Source organism: Meleagris gallopavo, chromosome 11 (assembly GCF_905368555.1).
Source record: "Meleagris gallopavo chromosome 11, MGAL_WU_HG_1.1, whole genome shotgun sequence".
NCBI lineage: Eukaryota > Metazoa > Chordata > Aves > Galliformes > Phasianidae > Meleagris > Meleagris gallopavo.
This window is the reverse complement of record NC_139414.1, coordinates 2,467,185-2,488,031: the sequence shown is the minus strand read 5'-3', so window position 1 is coordinate 2,488,031 and position 20,847 is coordinate 2,467,185. Positions and strand designations below refer to the sequence as shown.

The 20,847-nt window shown below is 55.5% G+C and overlaps 3 protein-coding genes and 3 non-coding genes across 9 annotated transcripts; 2 read left to right on the top strand and 4 right to left on the bottom strand.

The window, feature by feature from the left end:
- Positions 1-32: 32 nt before the first annotated feature.
- Positions 33-5,531, bottom strand: SCLY (selenocysteine lyase). 4 transcript variants are annotated; one of them, XM_085232728.1, is made up of 13 exons: positions 5,366-5,485; positions 4,833-5,007; positions 4,658-4,758; positions 4,404-4,551; positions 4,004-4,131; positions 3,716-3,880; positions 3,256-3,362; positions 2,935-2,971; positions 2,471-2,554; positions 2,217-2,319; positions 1,989-2,064; positions 1,179-1,379; positions 33-1,069 (listed from the first exon to the last, which is right to left on the bottom strand). In XM_085232728.1, the coding sequence occupies exons 2-12, from the start codon at positions 4,993-4,995 to the stop codon at positions 1,220-1,222; spliced, it is 1,272 nt and encodes a 423-aa protein (XP_085088854.1). In that variant the 5' UTR covers positions 4,996-5,007; positions 5,366-5,485; the 3' UTR covers positions 33-1,069; positions 1,179-1,219. The 4 variants fall into 4 exon arrangements, with proteins under 4 accessions (XP_085088854.1, XP_085088853.1, XP_085088855.1 ...); XM_085232727.1 differs by having other exon boundaries at positions 33-284; XM_085232729.1 differs by having other exon boundaries at positions 33-1,379; positions 5,397-5,531.
- On the top strand, positions 5,485-9,928 carry LOC104912610 (uncharacterized). Its single transcript, XM_085232733.1, has 2 exons — positions 5,485-5,624; positions 6,343-9,928. Exon 2 carries the CDS (start codon positions 6,374-6,376, stop codon positions 7,238-7,240), a length of 867 nt encoding a protein of 288 aa, XP_085088859.1. The 5' UTR covers positions 5,485-5,624; positions 6,343-6,373; the 3' UTR covers positions 7,241-9,928.
- A 3,404-nt stretch (positions 9,929-13,332) lies between these two features.
- LOC100549939 (autoimmune regulator) lies at positions 13,333-17,512 on the top strand. Its single transcript, XM_085232738.1, is given in 7 exon segments — positions 13,333-14,527; positions 14,623-14,797; positions 14,884-15,033; positions 15,109-15,198; positions 15,884-16,337; positions 16,416-16,616; positions 16,711-17,512. Coding segments are annotated over 7 exon segments (1,362 nt in total). The 5' UTR covers positions 13,333-14,386; the 3' UTR covers positions 16,862-17,512.
- A 147-nt stretch (positions 17,513-17,659) lies between these two features.
- LOC116217649 (5S ribosomal RNA) lies at positions 17,660-17,778 on the bottom strand. The gene has a single exon (XR_004162347.2). It is a non-coding gene; the product is annotated as a 5S ribosomal RNA (ribosomal RNA).
- Positions 17,779-18,472: 694 nt separating this feature from the next.
- On the bottom strand, positions 18,473-18,591 carry LOC146543603 (5S ribosomal RNA). Its single transcript, XR_014885740.1, has one exon. It is a non-coding gene; the product is annotated as a 5S ribosomal RNA (ribosomal RNA).
- A 2,060-nt stretch (positions 18,592-20,651) lies between these two features.
- Positions 20,652-20,770, bottom strand: LOC146543602 (5S ribosomal RNA). The gene has a single exon (XR_014885739.1). It is a non-coding gene; the product is annotated as a 5S ribosomal RNA (ribosomal RNA).
- Positions 20,771-20,847: the final 77 nt, after the last annotated feature.

The window sequence follows — 20,847 nt, the reverse complement described above, 5'->3', positions numbered from 1 at the left end:
CCAGCTTCCCCCTAAACACCAGGGAAAATACATTTTACATGGGAAAATGCCACAGCAGTGGTAATCACTTTTATTCCTATGAATATCAAAAAAACAGATTCCCAGAAATGAGTCAGCCCAGCTGCAGCACTCCCAATGCATTTGACACCTGTGTCCTCCTAATGTTAGAACTGCCTTGGCCGTGCAGGGGTGACACGTTTCCTCGGGCACTGGCACACATTAGGGCTCCTGCAACAGCCACTTCTTTTCAGAGCACGTGGAGCCAGCAACAGGAGCACTGCCCACTGTAGGAAGGACAAGGAGCAAGTAATGCAATACAGCGCTGGGAAAGCTATACCCAACACTTTCCCAGCCAAAAAACACTTTTGTGGCTTAGGGCTCTGGCAGGGGCAGAGCAGTGCCCAGCCCAGCCTCTTGCTGCGTCGCTATAAACTCATTTCTCCTTGGGACAGATGGTCTTTCTTCCTCTCAGCGATCAGACAGCAGGAAAGCTTCCTTTGTGGAAAGCAACCAGTGCAAAAGCCTTCACCTCCTACGGCTTCCACGCCTGTCATGCTCTGGAGGCAGCCAAGCTCTGAGACTCTTTGACACATGCAGAAATGTGCTGGCAAGCAAGGAGTGCCTGATAGCGATGCTCCCAAAATGTTTGCACCATGCAATAGGGATGACAGAGTCCTCAGCAAGAATTAGATGGGCTGCTCCAGCCCCAAAGTAGCAAAGCCATCTCCACAGCACAGCTCCCAGCTCCCTGCTGCCACTAGCACGCACTGGCAAGCTTTTCTGCTAAGGCAGCACACACTGTGGAGGCAAACCAGCTACGCAGTGCGGTGCAGCTAAGCAGACCTGAGAGCATACTGCTGCTGAAACAGACTATCTTGCTTCCTCCTCCAGCCACCACTTCCACGATGTTGAATCAGTGATCTCAAGCTGGAGGCTGGGTCAGTTTGGCTGGCAGGCAGCCAGGTTAGTTGTCAGGCAGAAGGTTATTCCTGCCAAACCCCGATTACAAATTGACTCAGTCTGCAGCCATGGAGTTAGAAGACTGGACATAAGAATGGAGGAGCAAATCCTGTTAGCAGAGACTTGCTATTAGTTTGGTCACCATCCTGCCCTGTACAACCCACATAAAAGGGGTTGCCAGAGCCAGCAGCCAGGAGTGAAGCAGAGCACAATCCTACCCCGAGAACCTGGGTGACGGGCAAGGAGTGATTCCTGGGGCCTATGAGGCTTGGTCCTTGCCAAGCTGTGCCACAGCCTGCACAAGGTCCTGCACAACCAGGTCCACGTCCGCGCGGGTGGTGTCTCGCCCCACACTCAGCCGCAAGGCGTTCTGCGCTACGTCGCAGGGGATCCCACAGCTCAACAGAATCGAGGAGGGCCTGAAACAAACGTGGAGGTGAGCAGGTTTAATTTGAAAACACATCACCAGACAGCCTCGCAGAGCCTGAATAAGGAGCACATCTGTACAGATGCACTCCAGGAAAACCGCTTGTTTTCCAAAGGCATCTGCTCCACACAGCTTGTTTCCCTGTGGCAGATCTGGCTTTCCTCCTCCAAGAAGGAAGCTACCCAGTGTCACCATGGACTGGCAATTCCAGATGGCATTGCTGTACATCAGCCCAAAAGGACTTGATGTCCTATACGCAACCAAAGGAGTCCCTTGGAGACCCAACAAGGGCTTGAGTGGGTGAGCCAGACATAAGGCAGATTCTACTATGGCAGCGCCAGGCATTGAGGAGCACTTCCAATCTCAGCTGCATCACCAGAGCCAGGAGGGACAAAGTCCTTCCCAGCAGCAGTCATGCATTCCAGCTGTATTTCCTGCAGTGACCTCCTTCGCCTCCTTCTGCATCTCTAGAAAGCTTTGCACTCCCTTTGCTGCAGGGCAATGATGCCGACAGCCACCCACAGTCTCTTCCCCTGCCTTATTTCCCTCCCTCCCACCCTCTCCCCTATGAAAAGATGCCCTGCTAGGGCCAGCTGCTTACTGATCTCCCTTCTCAGAGTGGCAGGCAGCCCCAACACTGGCGAGAAGGATCTTGCAGTGAGACAGCACCCTGCGCCCTGCAAGACACATGAGCACAAATCTCTCCGTGCCCAGTCTCCCTCTGAGACTCACTGCCCAAGCCATGGCTGAGCTCCCATGTGTCTCAAGCATGCAGCATGCTGCAGCACAGTGGGGAAGTTGAACAAAGGAGATATATGAACAGAGCTACCTTGAAGGCCTGAGCCCAAGATGGAGACGTTGCAGGTGTTGCAGAGTCGCTTGGAGCCTGTAAACTGGCTGTTGAAGTGGATCCTCATCTTCCCAAAGGATGCCTGGAGAAATCAGAGGGCTATAAGAACATGAGCAGCTGTGTACTGGTGAGGAGGAGGCTGAGCCAGGACATACTCGCTCCAACCCAGGGCTCTGCCCTCTGCAGGCTGAGATCCAGGAAGGGGAGAAACAACCGGAGCCAGATCCGCTCACCTCTAGCCTGGCCTCCAGGTAGTCCCGAACATCCCGCATATGGGCCTCGTAGGCCTCCCAGTTCCTGCTCACCAGCTCTGCGGCCTGAAAAGACCCAGAGAGATTCTGTCAGTAACCTTTAAACAACTCCCTCCACAATGCAGCCCCCTAGCATGCAACTGCAGCACAGGAACAACCTCTGCAATTGCCACTCCTCCTGTCTCCCAATAGGCGCTCAGTGCCCCGTGCAGCATTAGCTGTGACTGCCCCACTGCTAGGGATTCTGCAGGGCAAAGTCTGCAGTGTGTACTTTGAAGCAGCTCCTTAGGCTGGCACTAGAAACTCACATCTCATTTTCCTGGAGTTCAAATGTCCTCTTGCACTCAGTATGTCATTTTTAAAGACTGAGGAGTGCAGCAGGCTGTGTCCGTGCTGGCTTTGCCAGGCAGCAACCACGAGAAACCTCTCACCTATCTCCAACTCACCTTGCCAAGGCCAGCAATCATCGGGGTGTTCTCAGTGCTGGAAAAAGAAGAGTGAGCAGTGACTTATCTACCTGGACCTTCTGGTCCACCCTCCAGTCTCAGGACACAAACGCTCCCCACATGGGACCCCTCACCACACGGAGCTCTCTGATGCAGCTGGGAAGGGGACAGCTCACCCTGTGACTCCACCCATGCAAAACCTGCACTTGAAGCTCCCACACAAAAACCCATCTCTCTAACCCAGGGATGAAAATGACAGCGCTGACACCTCAGCTCAGGCTGAACAGCCAGTGCAGTTTTGCCACTGAACAGCCACCTTACCCTGGTCGGAAATTCCTTTCTTGCCCGCCTCCAAAGAACATGGGGTGCAGTGGGGTGGTGGTGCCAGGACCACGCACATACAGTGTGCCAATCCGCGGGCCGTAGAACTGCAGGTAAAAAAACAAAACCAAAAACTCACGTTGACCCTGCAGACACAGTGGCAGGTGCCCTGGTGACAGACAACTGCCTAAACCAAACAGAGTGCCCCGCAGAACTGTCCTAGGCCCTCAGTCACCTCCTACTTTCCCTTCCAGACAGATCTCCCTGACTGGCACGATCCCCGCCACCCAGCTTTGCTCAGCTGCTGGGGGATTTCCTGGGATCTCAGCATCTGGGAGATTTGCAAACCCACAGCTGTGCCCCACAGTACTTTCCCAGCAACATTCTGCTAGTTACCCTGAACTGACCAGAGATATCGACAAACGCAAATGGTGTCTGAGCCTCATGAGCAAAGCTGTACCTTGTGCCCCACAACAGTGAGGTAATCCACCCCCAGCTCCTGCACGTCCACGCGCCCCTTGCCAATCATCTGTGCTGCATCTGTGTGCACCAGGATCCTGGGCAGCCCCTCCGCCGCTCTCCTCTGGTTGAGGGCACGGATGCGCTGGCTCAGCTCTGCAACAGGCTGACAGGAAGGGAGTCTGCATGTGAGGAATCACTTCCTCTCTCTTATTAAACATCTTTTTACAAGGATGTCTCCTGGACCTTCTTGGCTGCATCTCATCCCACTTGTTATCCAGAGACTCACCATGATGACCCCTGTCTCATTATTGGCCAACATGATGGTAACTAGGCAGGTGGTCGGCCGCACCGCGGCAAGAACATCATCTACCTCAGCCTGTCCACTTCGCGGGGATACAGGCACAAAGGTGGTTTCTGCAAGATAAGAAACAAGTCTCCAGGTTTGCTGAGAAGCCCCTCAGTGCTGCTGCCCAAACACTAATGAAGAGCAGAAGGGCTGTGTGGGCAACTGGCAGTCAGACAGAGTCCTGCAACTCTTGGGTCAGCAGGTGTCTAATACTAGCCAGCTACCACGCCCAGCTTGCAGGAATGTGGGCATGTATCAGGAGTTTGTGCCATGTGAGGGCAGCTGTGGCCAAATATCCCCAGTCCCATCCCTCCCTGCTCCATCCCAGCGCTCCTCTTACCTGCCAGGCTCTCCTTCACCAGCTGCTCCAGTGGCAAGCGGATAGAGTCATGCTCCACATTTGATGTCACGACGTGCGGCATGGCCCGGCCCTGCCCCTGGCTCTCTCGGAAGTACCTGAGGGCCGTGTGGATGACCATATTGTTAGCCTGAGAAAAAGAGAGGGGAGAATTAAGACCCAGGGAACGCACGGCACCCTTTCTCCCCATCCCCTCCGCACAGAGACGGTGGCCATTCACCGCCAGGTGCCCTCACCTCCGTGCCCCCCGAGGTGAAGATGATGTCCTCGGGCCGGCCCCCCACCAGCCTCGCCAGGCTCTCCCGCGCGCTCTCGATGAGCTCCTTGGCCTTCTTGCCTGCGGGACACAGCCCGGCAGCTCCACCTCCCACGGACCCTCGCCCCGGCCCGGCCGCCGCCCCTCCGCCTTACCTGCAGGGTGGGAGCTGCTGGGGTTGCCCCAGGCCCGACGAGCCGCCTCGTCCATGGCCTGCGCGACCTCCGGAGACAGCGGGGTGGTGGCGTTGTGGTCCAGGTACACCCTGCTGCCGGCGAAGCCCGCCACCTCTCCCGGCTGTTCCATCTCGGCACCCATTGCCGTCCTCACCTCGTAACGGAGGAGAACTCCTTCGGCTCCCGACCTCCCCCCCGCTTCCCCGCCCCTCAGCTCCTCACGCCTCACCCGCAACAATGGCGCCCGCCGGCAGAGACAGCGCCGCCCCTCCCGCCGATCGCCCCCATTGGCCGCCCGAGAGGAACGCCCGCGCGGCAGCGAATCGGCGCCCGCCCTCCTCGTGCCCGGCACGGCGCCCGCCCCCATTGGCCGAGGGTTCCCAAACCCACGGAGCCCCCATTGGCCCCCGGCAGGCGGCGCGCGCCTCGCGGCCAATCGCGCGGGACCGCCCCCCGCCATCCCGCCCCTCCCGCCGAGGGGCGCCGTGGGCGGGGCGGGGCCGCGCTCTCACTCTCACGCGCCGCTCCCTCCTCCCCGCGTACAGGATTCCGCGCGCGCCGCCTCCGAGCCGAGAGGAAGGGGCGGCCGCCACGCGCCGCGCACTTCCGCCGCCGAGCCGGGGAGGCGCGCGCGGCGAGGGAGGACCTTCCGGGAAAGGGCGGGCGGGAACGGCCGCGGCGCTGCCCCTCTCCAAGATGGCGGCGGCAACCTCGGCGCGTTCTCCCCGCTCTCTCCTGCGCAAGCTCCGCGGACCCCCCTCCAAGATGGCGGTGAGCCCCGGGGAGGGGAGGGGCCGGGCGGGCCGGGGGCAGGGCGCGCCGGCCGAGCGGACCCCCGCGCGGGGCAGCGGCACGCGGCGGGCCTCGGGCGGGACGGGCGGGACGTCGCGGGAGGCGCCCAGGGACCGCCGCTCGGCGCCGCGCCGTGACTCAGCGCCGCGGGGCCCCGGAACGCGCCGCGGGGGGAGGGGGGTTCCGGCCCCGCGCTCCCGCCGCCCGCCTCGCGCCCCCGCTCGGACCGCGATCGGACCGGCCCGGGGAGCCGGCGGAACGCCGCGGGGCGGGCACGGGGTCGAGCGGGCCTCGCCTCGAGGCTTTGCGGGCCCTGGGGCCGGGCCGGGCCGGCTTCCTGCGCGGCCGGGAAAAGTGCCAGTCAGCGCGCGGGCGGAGCGCCGTGCCCCGCCGCGACGGGAGCGAGGAGCCGGGAGCGAGCCCCGGGCGGCCTCGGTTTGCTGCCGTTTGCAGTATTAAGTTAATTAACGTAAACAAACGCGCTCTGTTCGACTTTACACGCCGCGCGGAAGAGCGAGAGCGCCGCGGTGAGCAGGCAGGGAGATGGGCCGGGCTACCGCGGCGGCCATCCAACTGCGTCGGGCGCGATGGAAAATCCCCGATCTCATTGGTCTGAGCGCCTTCCCTCATCTGTTTTCCTCCGCTGCGGTAAAAAAGGCCTCGTCTCACGTGCTTGTCCTCGATCGCTGTCTTTCAGGTTATGTCGTAACTCCGAGACGAACGCAGTGATGGAATCACTGGATACCGAGGTGAAGGCACGAAAGACTCTGGGAACTGTTGAGTACGTCGAGTCTTCGGGCTTCACCCAGGGAATCCTGCCGACGAAGAAGGATGTGGTTCAGAACATGCTATACCTGTTGCAGCCCAAAAGAGCTGGCCAGGCCCAGCGGTCCAAAGAGGATGCGGCTCAGCTGCTTGCAGAGCACCTGCAAGAGCACTGGTTGGTTTGCAACTTGCATACCATCGGAACGCAAAGCATAAAGAAACTTATCCTCAAAATGTACGAGGAGTTTACCAGATTGTACCAGACCAGAAAGCAGAGGCAGAACCAGGCTTACACGGAGAGAGCGGACAAATTCAACGAGAGTTCTGAGAAGCTCTTTGACATCTTTTGTACAGACACGCACATGAGAAATAAGCTGGAGGAATACAGCGGGATAAAAATGACTGGCATCGAGCTGAAGTTTCTTGAAGATCAAAGAAGCGAAAGAAAAATGTACTATGAAGACTTCACAGACAAGCAGGAACTGAAAATGATGGAAAGAAGACAAAAGATACAGTGTCTGGAGCACTTCAGAAAGCTCGCCAGGGAAGAGAAGGAAGGCAACAAAGCGAAGGGAACGACGTACAAAACCGAGGAGCAGTCAGATGAAGGCACGAGCGTGGATGAGGTCTATCCTGTGGAGGAGGAGAATGGCGGGGCTCCAGCCTTCTCGCTGAGGGGCAGAAGGAAGCGCCGGTGCACTGCATGGTCAGCTGGTGCCGCCACTCCTGCCAGCGATGCCATGCCCCTGGAGTGCCAGCATATACGGATGAGTATCAGGAGAGTTAGGCCTGGGTTCTACGAGACTGTGGAGAAGGTAGAAAACTGCTAGTGTATGCCGTGGTCAGCAAGCAGAGCTGCTGGAGTACAGGGTGGCAATACACACGTTAGGCAAGTTTGAAATCCCACAATCAATTGGAAGCAATTGTTTGAGATCCCCAGCCAGAGCTCAGGAACATCCGGGGAGGAACGCTGGGACAACAGCGGCGGCAAGGACTAAAACACATGAACTTGGAAGGATAAGTAATCATCAACTAACGGTGCGAAGGCTCAAACATAGCAGATGATCTAAGTTTATAGAGTGTGTAAGCCTCTTCCTCCAAGGTCTTGTCTACATCAGTGGGTTTTTGGAAGTCTCTCACCATTTCTGAGCCAGTGGTGGCCTAACAGGACTCCGATTTACTGCAGGGAAATAACTTGGACTTGTTGCTGATGGAAAATTAATGTGCTGAAAAGCCCTAACTCCTGCTGATTTCAGTGGGAGGGAAGGTTGCTCAGCCCCTTTCAGCAGAATTGGCATTTCTGCAAGGAAGGAAGCTAGTTTTCATGTGTAATTACTCAGTCCCAGAGAGGCGTCCTGTGACTTCATAAAGGGATTGCTCTCCTCCTTGAGGAGGAGAAGAGAGATCAGGAGCTGTCTGAGTGCTTTGGCTGTGAAAACATTGATGATTCTGAATATTTTATACTGGATTCTATGTTGACGACGTTTCCTTGATCAGGATAAATCTTCCTGCAATTGAATGAGTTTTAATATAAAAATCTTTAAGCTAGGATCAGAGATGTGAATCCTAAATGAACTGATAGTTTTATCTTCCTGGGGAGAGGGGGGTGGTATTAAGATAGAGGAAAAGATGCAAATTGCATTATTTAGTTTAATATGGGAAAAACTTTATAAAATATTATCCTGGCGTCTTAGGATATAGGGAAGAAACAATCTTCCCGTGTGTAGCTGTGGTATTTGCAGCAAAAGGCTCCTTAATTTGGACTTGCTTTTCCATCCCCTGTAGGTACGTGTTGACCAGCAGAGTGGAAATGGTAGTTTTCCACCCAGAGTTTATTTGAGAGAAGTATAATCCTCCTGCCCATGTGTATCTTAAGCAGTGACATGTCTGGTTTTAGATATATGCAGTACGAGAGTATCTGCTGTTTTTAGTTACGGTTGCTTTACTGGTTTTTAAATACGAGAGTTGAATTTGTACAAAACCCAGCACTGGAGGGTCTCTCTGCTGAGATTCCCAGACCTTGCCAGATTACATTTAAAAAACAAACAAAAAAAAAAAAGAAGCAAGTCTCTGTCCTCAGAAACACTCTGATAGAAAGAGCTCAAACTTGCCTGGTTTTCAAATTTACCTTTCAGTGTGAACATTTCCCCACTCCAGTATCTCAGCTTTACCCCATTTCTTTCCTCAATGTCCTGCATATCATTTTACTGATTATTAACTCGCACTGTTTCATTCTTTAGCTTTTGCTTCCTTTAACAATAAATGCATGTACAAATAATTTTGACAGTTCCTGTTACTTTGATGAAACGGTTCTTGGACTGCTTTGAAGTCCTTTGCCAAAGGAGGAATGAAACACAAATCAGCTGCTGTTCAAATTTAGGTGCAGCAGAGCTAGGAAGCAGAGGAGGCAGCAGCAGCCTTTGGCCCCGCTGCGTAGTCAGGCTCCAGCTGCATCCACCTTGTCCCTCCTCCTGAGGACGGATCTGTCTGGCTCAGAGCAAAACATCAGCTTCCCAGTGAACTTGCTCGTTAGTAATTGCCGGGATCCTTATTGTGTGTCTGACGAGTTCTTGGTAAGTTGCTCCAAAATATTTAGTGAACTCAATGTATTCTGCATCACTCTTAGTGTCGTTACAGGTTTGATAGCATGTACCCGCGTTCTGCAACACCCTTCAGCCTCCTCTGCTTGAGAGATTGCAGCCCTTTCCTCTCTGACGTGCTTCACTGACTTCCCCTTGCAAATTATGTCACGTTGAAACTATTTGCCTTCCAGCCCTGAGATGCTGGATTCTAGCCTCTCACTGGGCTTCTACACCAGCAGCTCTGTTTCAGCAGGGAATATAGCCAAGCTCGGACCTCGCAGAATTAGAATTTTTTAAATAACTGCTGTAAACCCCCCTTTGCATTACAGATATAGCTGATGTTATAAGTGCTAATGTGTAAAGTAAACCCGACAGGGCTGAACAGAATACGGAACACAGCTGTGTAGTGCTTTACGATTTTCAGGGATTCAGGGAATTTAAGGTTGTCAAATCTGACTTCCCGTATACCACAGGGAACTGCATTGCATTCAGAAGCCCCATACTCAGCCTACCAGTTTCAGTTCAACTGACGTGTCTTACAGAACGCCGAGGTGAAGAAGTCAGAAGTCTGCTGTCTTCCTCAGTGATACACTTGTTTGTCACCTTAGCTGTTTTCGGAGAAAAAAAAAAAGATGACCGTATTGTAGGCTGTGATTCATTTCATGACATCTTGTACAGGCTGAGCAGTGTTTATTGCATTTAAATCATGTTTGTTTCTTAACTGGGTTTGACTGTGGATAGAGCCAAAGCCTGGCTCTGTTTCTGCTGCAACAGGGGGAAGATTTCTATAATGATGTATTCTGATTACTCTTCATTGGGACCATGGTGCCTTTTTAATCAGGACAGTAAATCTTGTCCCAGGATTCTGTACTTTTGTACGTTAACGGTTGTTGACTTTCCTTTTTTGGTGTGTCCCAAATAAATTAATATAACATACTTCTGGGCTTTTGTTTCTTCTTTCTAAAGGGGGAGGAAAGAGGAAACTGAAGCTGAAATAAATCTGCTACGCTCTCCCTACCAGGCTCTTGCAGGAGCAGCTGCAAAGCATGCAGGTGGACCTGCTTTCATCTGGACTGCACAGGGCAGCAGTAGGCAAGCCTCTAGAGATAGGAGGAGAGTCTAGAAGCCCCACGAGGAGCCTGTTTCCCAAAAGTGCTAGACTCCCACAGCAGCAGAAGGTAAGGGGAGAGGGCTGAAATTTTTGCACCTGGTGGCAGCGTTTCACTTTGGCTGGCTGGTGTGCTTCAGGCACCGAGAGATCACTATCAGCCTCTCCTTCCTGGCACAGATCTCATGGTCTTGCTCTCTGTGTAAGTTCCCCTTTCTGCCTGCTCTCCTGACTGTGATTCAGGGACGTGTTGAGGGGATCCTAAGAGATGAGTGCAGGGCAGGCAGTGACTGAAAGACACGCGGAGGAATGCTTTGCAGGACCTCGGAAATGGGGAAGGAAGAAATGATGAAAATGGCTCCTTTACTTCACCAGCTTTTCACGGGAGGAGGGATTGGAGATGCACCCAGGAGCTGCAAGGAATCCTGATGGATGCCGAGGTGCCGATTTAACTGGGTGCTTGTGGAAAACATTTTCAGCAGCCGCAGCTGGATGGCACATAGGAACGGTGCTCCCCTGCCTTAAAACCTGTGCTTTGATTTTTGCAGGAGGAGCACTGCAAAAAGGACATCCTGAAACCTGAGTGTGGCCAGCCTCTGCTGCGTGCCAGCCTCTAGCCCGCAGAGCCAGGCAGGGCTGCTGCCAGCCCCGGGGAGTGTCTGACTCCTCTCTGCAAGCAAGAGCTGACCTTTCACGGCCTTTGAACTGCCAAGGTCTGCTGTAAGCGAGGTATTACAGAAATAACATCCCATCTCCCAGTAAATACATGCCTCTTCATTTGGCACCTGGCAGCCCCTGCTCTGCCTCTTGCCTATAGCATCTCGGAGAGGGGAAGGAACACCAAAAAAAGCACCTAAAATGCAAATTACTGCACTGCTGAGCTGGCTGGATGTGGAAAACAATCTGTCTGTGATTCAAAGCACAGGTGCAGTCACAAAGTTGGAATTCAAAACAAGTCTGGTCAAGCCCAGCAAGCAAAGTGCTGTGGGCACACAGCTCTCAGCTGTGCTTGGCTGCACCCGTGCACGAGGGAGCACCTCTTTGTAGTTGTGGGTGTGAGAGCTGCCCCTGTTGTTGTGTCACAGCCTTGTCTTGGAGGTGCTGGGCAGCTTAACGTGGGCTGAAGGTGACAGACTGAGAGTGCAAGGTGGGACACAGGGAAGCAGTACTGCCCTGACTCCCATACCACAGCTGCCAGGGCCTCCAAGGGAAAAAAACACTTTGAATCCTGAGAAGAGCTTTGGGGGTTTCTTGAGGTGAATGTGCTACTAACCAGAAATGGATGAGGGTATTTCCTGTCCTTGCTGAAGGTGTTGTCTTGTTATTCTTAAATTTCTGGACAGCAGCCACCATCTGCTGGCAGGGCTTTGTAGCCAGCAGAGCTGTGCTCCACTTCAGGCACATCCGACCTGTGACCTGCAAACAGCCCAGCACAGCTCACACCACTGCTGTGCCATCGTGGCTCTGTCCTGGGACACGAGGAGGGCACATCGTTTGTGCTGACAAATAATACAGCACTGTGCTTAATTTACAAGGAAATCATGTCAGCATCCAAAGATTGAAATCTGAAAGGATATTATGCAGAAATGTGCTGCCAAATTTGATGCATATTGATGAATGCTTTGTAAAAACAGAACAGCCAAGCTGAATAAAAGTCTGCCATCTCAACTACATATCTTTAAAAAAAAATTAAGACTCAAATGGGCTCGGTTACAAAAGCTGGTGATGTGGTAGCAATGCTGACTGCAAAAATCTCAAAACCATTGACTGACAGTTTATTAAGCGATGTATCTGCCATGCTTTCCATACAGTGTGTCCTGATTAAGAAAAGGGATTTCTCTAACATCAGTTTGTCCCACCTGACTGGCCAGGTGAACTGAAGAAACAGGAAAATCTAAGGAAACCTGGAACATAAAGCTGCTGGTTTCTAATGTTTTGCTTTGGCCATAGATAAAAGTACTCATGCTGCAGATATTGGTCAACTTGCCACTTTCCTTAGAGGTACTAATAACAAATACAGTATCACTGAAGTAACAACTTTGGTGCCACTGAAGACACAAGTCAATCTCTTGATTTGTATGAAGCAGTAAAAAATTACATTAAAAAGTGTTTCTCTTCCACCTTTGTCAGCATATCTGAAGCAGCTCCTGTTGGTGCCCTGGCAATGGTTGGTAAAAACAAAACAGCCAGGGACTTAAACAATTAATAGGAGATAATGAAACTGCTGTCAGCAACTCGTATTTGATGAAATATCACTGCATTGCATGTCCAGAAAATTTATGTGCAGAAGCTTTAAAGATGGGTAACACTGTGCAAATTGTCATCAAAGCTGTGAAGTTCATACAGCCCAAGGGACTGAATCATGGCCAGTTCCAGGAGATTTTTAAAAGAATGGATGCTGATTGTGGGGACGTCATTTCTGAAGGAAGAAAGGTGGCTGAGTGGGAGTAAAATGCAGAAATGATGTTATGATTTGTTGAAGTGAAATCAAACACTTTATGAAATTCCCCAAAGGGGAATTTGTACCACAACATGAGGACAGATAATGGCTCACAGATTCAGCATTTTTAGTGGGTTTGACCATTCATTTAAAGGAGTGAAGTGTGCGCCTTCAAGGTGAAAATGAACTCACCTGTGCTGTTTCAGACAGTAACAGCTTTTTAAATGACACAAATTGTGGCAAAGCCAATTGATGGGAAATCATTTCATGCATTGTGATCCACTGGCTAAACAGGCTGTGAACAGCAAAAAATATGCATCTATACTTTCTGTTGCAATAAAGGGATTTGGGAATAGGTTTCAAGAGTTCCAAAAAAAAATTTTTTTTTTATATTTGTAACCCCAGTTTCAGTTGAGATAAATACATTACGTGTGAATATTCAGATGGAATATGTAGAGTTGCAATTAGACATTCAAATCAAAGAAAAAATTTGTCATGTCTTTTTCCCAGACTTCCATAAGCCCTCTCTTACCACAGGGAAATAAGTGAAATATCCCTTGATTCACAACAAGGTCATTGTTTTTTGGCAGTATGAACACTTCTGAATGATTATTGCCAAGGATAAAGCACAGGAAGACGAATATTTCACCAAAAATCTCTGATGAACACTGGGAGAGCTCCCTGGGAAGGGCAACCGTGGGGCCAGCCTGAGGCATTAGTTCCACAAGAAGATCAAACATCCCACTAGCTTTATGTCTTTGCTGCTCTGTTTTTTAAGTTTTAATTAAAAAAATAAGTAAGTTTTGTTTCATATATATATTAACTGTAATATACATTTTATCTGCAGGCCAAGACAATTCCCATTCAATCAACACAGCCCAAACAAGCCAAAAGGTTGGACAGCTGTGCTGTACGTACAGATAGACATCCTTACCCATACCACCTTGCTCTTCACAGCGGGGACGGCTCCCTGTTGATCCCATTTTTGGTCCCACTTGCTTTGGGCTGGCTATGCAAGCAGCATCAGGCGCTGCCCCGCAGTGTAGGAATGGCTGTGCACAGCACCTGCAGCAGGGACAAGGCTCTGGACAGCGGCTGGAAACCTTCGCTGGGGCAGTCCCAGTCTCCTCCTGGGATGGAGCAACCAGGTCTATTACATCACATCACCCCCAGGCTTCCTTACACGAGGCACTCACAGAGTGCCAATTCCCTGCCCCCCCCGGCTCCTAGCATTTCCAGTGAAATCACTTTATAGCCCAATTTCCCATAGCAGGCAATTACACAGCAATGACTGCAGCCAGGTAAACCCCAGGTGTGTTCATAACACTACTTGTCATTTTGACACCCTGCATTACAGCACCGTTCCCCCTCAGTAACTGCATCCAGACACATTTGCACTTTCTTCAGCATCAGCACTTCTTCTCTGGGTGCTTCAGCCAGGCGCGTGTAGGCAGTGCTGTGCAGGCAGTGCTGTGCAGGCAGTGCTGTGCAGGAGGTGTAACCACAGCCTGCTGTCCCTCACTTGCAGGGCACTGCTTCCCACATACGGCTGAGTTTCTGGATGAGAGGAGCAGGTGCTGTGGAAAGTCCAGAAATTTTGGGATGATGCCTGGCTGACCGCAGGGACGGGGAGGTGGGGGCTGCCTATAACAGCAATCTGCCTAATTCCCCATCCTCAGCCTTCCTGGAGTGGTCACCGTGATGCTGGGTGTCCTTCACCGTTAGTGGTGGCTGACACCACGCCACGTGGCCTTGTACAGAAATGAGCGGGGAGCCTGATGAGCTTCCAGCAACCAGGGTGTGTATTAAAGGGAAGAGTCAGGGCTGGCTGCAGAGCTGCAGCAGCATGGCCGGGCTGGGGCTGGACAGAGACCTGCGGCACCTGCTGAAACTGCACCGCACAGAGATCGCCATGGCGGTGGATGATGTCTTCCCGCTGCTGCACGGCCTCGCTGACCACGACATCGTCCCTGAGCACATCTTCAAGGTGAGGCCGTGTGGGGGGTCCCGGCCACATTGTGAGGACCGGGGCCGGCTGGTGGCACTCACGTGTGCATCTATGGCTGTTGGTGTCATCGGCAGGAGACGCTGAGCCAGACAGAGCGAGAGGGCTCCCACCGCGCGTTCCACGCACTGCTCACCTGGCTGCTGGGCCGCGATGCTGCCGCTGTCCGTGACTTCTGGGCTGTCCTCTTCAAGGACTACAACCTGGAGCGCTACACCCGGCTCCGGCCTCTCCACAGCACCTTCCCCGCAGGTAGGAGGCCAGACAGAAGGGTCAGCACCCTTGGGGGCTGCACACGAGCAGTGGCCTGACCGAGCTCCTCTCTGTCCCCATTGCAGAGGTGGAGCTTGGGCAGCAGTGCAGCAGCAGATGCCCATCCCCCAACTCCATGGGACCAACCCCACACAGACCCCAAGGCAAGAGAAAAGCTGAGGAGTGGGACGGGGCCCAGGTGGCACAACCCTCACCACGGCACACTGCCAGCCCTGGTATGGAGGCCTAGCGTGGGGTGTATGTGGGAAACAGATGTAGGGGAGCACTTGTGGTGTCACCTGCGGTGACAGCCCCCCCAAAACTACTAGGGCTCCTGGCAAAGGCAAAGACTGTGAAGAAGCCAGAGAGTGCGGACACTGCACGCACATCCCGTACCAGTGGTGAGTGCCAACCTCCTGGCACCTGGGGGGACAAATTTCTCCCCAGAGTAATCCCAGTTGTGTGGTGACAATCTGGGTGAGGCCACTAGAGCCCCGGAGCCGTCAGGCTGGGCAGAGGAGTGGGCTGGGCAAACCAGGGGCAGCAACGGGTCAGTGTTTGCCTGTGCACCTCTTGGGGCCATAGTAGAAACCTAGTGTCTGGCTGAGCACCCCTGCCCACAGGCTTCCAGGCTGCCTCAGTGCAGAGGGGGGTCATGGTGCCAGTCAGTGTGGTGCCTGTCACCTGTGGGGCTATCGAGGGAAAACCTGTCCTTATCAGACAAGAGCAGAAGCTGGGTAAGTGCAGGCACGGGGCAGCCCCAAGACTGCCAAAAACTAAGTTTCAGCCCCCAGATCAGAAGCACCCCTCCTTGGGAAGGTCCCCAGAGATGGACAAGGGTGACAGAGATGGTACATGCTGGAGCAGCGCTCTGCTCTCTTCCAGGCAGTGCCAAGGCAGGCAGCAGAGCTAGGGATGAGCTCTGCGTACCAGCTGCTGGTGAGGAGCTGGGGGCCAGGAGCAGGAGCCGCAGCCTGAAGCCTACTTCTCGACCAAGAGCACTCCAAAGTGTACGATCCCCACTCACCAACACACACACGTACAGCTGCACAAACCCTCACAACAGCAGGGTCCTTCCCTTTCCAGCAGATGGGTCCCCAAAGAACCTTGTTTCACAGAGCGGAGAGATGTGTGTGACCGCCCAGGGCCATCTGCCAGCAGTACCTGTGCACAGCCAGGACCCAGCACCCTACCAGGTGATCCCAAAAGACAAAGTGATGCTACCAGTTGTTCCTGCTATATCCCTCTCGACTGGCCTTCTGCCATCAGTCTGCGGCTTGGCTGCCCCATCGTCACTGCCCTACAACAGCCTGGGAGCACCAGATCCCTGCCCCAAATACAGCCCATGGATCCATTTTGTGATGGGAGGGGAGGGGACAGGAGGTGCCGGATCCCGATGGCGAATCCCTGTATGCCCATGGTAGGACAACGAGGATGAGTGTGCCGTGTGCGGAGACGGCGGAGAGCTGATCTGCTGCGATGGCTGTCCCAGGGCCTTCCACCTCCCATGCCTGGTACCCCCGCTGCCTCGTGTCCCGAGGTGAGCCCCGCGTCGGGATGGGGCTCCGCCGTGCCTCATGGCCCCGCCGCCCCTCACAGCCGTGCTGGGGTTGTGCAGTGGGACGTGGCAATGCAGCTCGTGTGTGGCCGAGCTGGGCCGGCTGCGGGAGGCAGACACGGCTGCGGAGCAGCTCCCTGCGGTCCCAGACAAGGAGGAGCACGGTGCCCAGCCGGGAGGAAGCCACTGGAGCACCTGTGTCCGCTGTTTCTCCAAGATCTCCGCACCCCAACGCTGCCCCACGCGTGATGGAGACCCCGGGTGAGTCCCCTCCGCCTGCCCCCACGTCACAGCCCAAGCCTCTCCATTCCTTCCTGCCGCTCGGAGCGCTCGCAAATACCTCGTTGGCTTGCAGAGGGCTGTGGCTTTGCGGCTCCTGCGTGGGCACCCCAGAAGCAGGCAGCTGGGAGAGCACCGCAGCTGCTGCAAACCACGTGCTTCAGGCAGCAAAGGTTGGTACAGCCAGGGCCGGAACCGGTGCGCGGAATGCAGGCGGTGCTGGGTGAAGGCTGGGTGAAGGAGGAAAAGCCAGAGAGACAGAGAGACAGAGAGAAGGCGCAGGGACGAGCAATGGGGGCCGGGGGAGGGACAAGGCAGCCAGAGATGGGCGGGACGCTGGAGCTGTACTGGAGGGGGAAGAGCACAGCCCAGGGGCTGTGACTGTGGCCTGCGGGCCGTGAAGGACCGAAACGAGCGCATGACCAGAGGTGGGGGTGACACATCTTCCCCCACAGTTGGAGAACGGCTCAGCGAGCACTGACCCCATGTCCTGCAGGGAAGAGCTCGATGCCCTCCTGAGTGAGGTAAGACACAAGGAGTCCAGTTGGAACATACTGACAGGGCGCTGCTGGGTGCATAGGGAAGCTCCAGGGCAGTTTGGAGCACACTAGGAAGGACGATGAGAAACGGGGTAAAACAGAGGAGCTGAGAATAGCGTCAAAGAGGAGACTGACAACGTGTGGACGATCCCACAGGGAACCTGGGATGGGATCCTGCAGTGGGCACTCCAAAGCATGGCACGGCCCCTTGCAGACACACCTGGGCGGTTTGACTAGTGCCTATTGCAGTGATGGAAAGCAAAGCCAGACGAGACAGTGGAGAGAAGAAAGGAAAGACAAGTGTGAAATGACAAAGCACAACCAATAAAGAGCCGAGAAAGCAGGAGTGAAAATGCAGACTAAGAGGCTGTAGGGACTACAAAACAGCATATCGGAACGCTGTCCCCAAACACAAAAGCTGCCATTGTCATCCCGCAGCCAGCCCGCCGGCGCGGGAGCGGAGGGCAACAAAAGCCCGTCAGCAAAAGCCTACAGCACCCGGTATTCCCAGGAGGTCTCCCATCCAAGTACTAACCAGGCCCGACCCTGCTTAGCTTCCGAGATCGGACGAGATCGGGCGTTGCCAGGGTGGGATGGCCGTAGACGCTGCGTGCTCCTGCTCCGGCCCTCTTGCCAGCTGCACGCCACCGCCACCGCCCGCCACCATGGGAAAACAAGGGCCACAGCCCCAAAGCCGGCCAACCACAACGCGACCCCACGCTGCCCGCAATTCCCCGCACGTCACCCACACAACCGTACAACCCGGACCCAACCTCCCCACGCCTTCGCACATCCCCCGACATCCACCCTACCCAACGCGCGTTGACCCTACGCCACTTACAACCCTGGCACGGAACGCCTCCCGGCACCGCACGCACACGCCACAGCACCGCACGGCACGCACACATGCACACAAAGTCACACGTGCTTCCCCAGCCTCCCAAACCAACTCCAACGGGGCTCACGCACCGACACAGCGCCCCCAGCGGGCCAACACCGGCACTACACCGCACTGCCCGACCGACGCGCCGGACCAAGAGCAAAAGCAAACGCCGCAGCCCCGCGCCCGAAGTCCCAAGCACACGAAAGCCCGAGGCTGCAGCCGCTGCCACACGGGACAGCCCGGCCCACGGGCCGCCCCGGTGCTCAGTGGCACCCGCGCGCATCAGCCGCGAGCCCCGGGTCCAGCAGAAGGCCGCCCAACGCCCGCCATCCCCAGCGCCACCCGGCACAAGTGGCACGGACGCGCGCACGGTCACGACGGCCGCCACCATCCAACATCAAAAGCCCGTCAGCAAAAGCCTACAGCACCCGGTATTCCCAGGAGGTCTCCCATCCAAGTACTAACCAGGCCCGACCCTGCTTAGCTTCCGAGATCGGACGAGATCGGGCGTTGCCAGGGTGGGATGGCCGTAGACGCTGCGTGCTCCTGCTCCGGCCCTCTTCCCGCCTGCACACCACTGACACCACCCGCCACACAACGGGAAAAGTGCCGCCTCAGCCACCAACAAAAGGCGCAAGCCAACGGAATCCACGACTCCCCGCACCTCACCATCCAACGCTACATCCCGGATCCACCCTGACTACGGCTTACGACATCCCACAACACCCACCCGAGCCAAGCCAGCGTGACACCACGGCATTAGCAACCCTGCAGCGGCCCTCTTCACGGCACCGCACGCGCCCGCACACACACACACACACACACACACACGCGCACACGCACACGCACACAAACACACACACGCCTCCTCGCCCTTCCAAACATACTCAAACACCGACCGCCCCCCACCCCAACATCATCACGGGCCACCATCATGGTGTGCCTGGTCTATCCCTCTGTACTGGACCACTACAGGCAGCCTGGGGCTCAGCCACCCTGCCGTCAATGGGCTACAACAGCCTGCGCGCACGAGATCCCTGTCCCAAATACAGTCAGGGTATTGTGTCTGTGATGGGACGTGACGTGACGGGGTAGCACGTGGCAAGACGCCCTGCAGCCTGCCTGCATCCTGCTGCCGACGGCGAGCCCCTGGATGCCTGCCCACGGCACGACGACGACGACGAGTGTGCAGAGTGCGGGGACGGCGCAGAGCTCATCTGCTGCCATGGCTGTCCCAGGGCCGTCCACTGCCTGGCAACCCCGCTGCCTCGTGTCCCGAGGTGAGCCCCGCGTCGGGATGGGGCTCCGCCGTGCCTCATGGCCCCGCCGCCCCTCACAGCCGTGCTGGGGTTGTGCAGTGGGACGTGGCAATGCAGCTCGTGTGTGGCCGAGCTGGGCCGGCTGCGGGAGGCAGACACGGCTGCGGAGCAGCTCCCTGCGGTCCCAGACAAGGAGGAGCACGGTGCCCAGCCGGGAGGAAGCCACTGGAGCACCTGTGTCCGCTGTTTCTTCAAGATCTCCGCACCCCAACGCTGCCCCACGCGTGATGGAGACCCCGGGTGAGTCCCCTCCGCCTGCCCCCACGTCACAGCCCAAGCCTCTCCATTCCTTCCTGCCGCTCGGAGCGCTCGCAAATACCTCGTTGGCTTGCAGAGGGCTGTGGCTTTGCGGCTCCTGCGTGAGCACCCCAGAAGCAGGCAGCTGGGAGAGCACCGCAGCTGCTGCAAACCACATGCTTCAGGCAGCAAAGGTTGGTACAGCCAGGGCTGGAACCGGTGCGCAGAATGCAGGCGGTGCTGGGTGAAGGCGCTTGGAGGAACAGCCAGAGAGACAGAGAGACAGAGAGACAGAGAGAGAGAGAGACAGAGAGAGAGGAGGCCGAGGGACAGGGAATGGTTGCTGGGCCGCGGGCACGGCACCTAGACATGGAGATGTTGCTGAAGCTGTACTGGAGGGGGAAGAACACAGCCCAGGGGCTGTGACTGCGGCCTGCGGGCCGTGAAGGACCGAAACGAGCGCATGACCAGAGGTGGGGGTGACACATCTTCCCCCACAGTTGGAGAACGGCTCAGCGAGCACTGACCCCATGTCCTGCAGGGAAGAGCTCGATGCCCTCCTGAGTGAGCTACACCCGGAGCATATTCCCAGGGCACTACTTGGTGCGTACGGCAGCTCCACAGTAGGTCGGTGGACGCTGGGAAGGAAGATGAGAAACAGGGTAAACCCAAGAGACTGAGAAGAGAGTAAAAATGGAGACTGACAACGAGTGGGCGATCCCACAGGGAACCTGGGATGGGATCCGGCAGTGGGCACTCCAGAGCATGGCACGGTCCCTTGCAGGCACACGTGGGCTATTAGACAAGCGCCTACTGCAGTGATGGAAGGCAAAGCCAGACGAGACAGTGGAGAGAAGAAAGGGAAAAGGAGAGGAGCGAATCAAGAAGTGAGGCAAGGAAGAAAAGGCCAAATTGACACTAACTCAGTAGGGACTACAAAACAGCATATCGGAACGCTGTCCCCAAACACAAAAGCTCACGCCTCCCGCGGCCAGCCCGCCGGCGCGGGAGCGGAGGGCAACAAAAGCCCGTCAGCAAAAGCCTACAGCACCCGGTATTCCCAGGAGGTCTCCCATCCAAGTACTAACCAGGCCCGACCCTGCTTAGCTTCCGAGATCGGACGAGATCGGGCGTTGCCAGGGTGGGATGGCCGTAGACGCTGCGTGCTCCTGCTCCGGCCCTCTTGCCAGCTGCACGCCACCGCCACCGCCCGCCACCATGGGAAAACAAGGGCC

Coding starts and splice junctions, on each gene's coding strand:
- SCLY (XM_085232729.1), bottom strand. CDS start 4,995: ATGGGTGCCGAGATGGAACAGCCGGGAGAGGTGGCGGGCTTCGCCGGC. Junction 4,552..4,657: donor TCACCTCGGGGGGCACGGAG/GTGAGGGCACCT, acceptor TCTTTTTCTCAG/GCTAACAATATGGTCATCCA. Junction 2,065..2,216: donor CTTGGGCTCAGGCCTTCAAG/GTAGCTCTGTTC, acceptor TGTGTCTTGCAG/GGCGCAGGGTGCTGTCTCAC.
- LOC104912610 (XM_085232733.1), top strand. CDS start 6,374: ATGGAATCACTGGATACCGAGGTGAAGGCACGAAAGACTCTGGGAACT.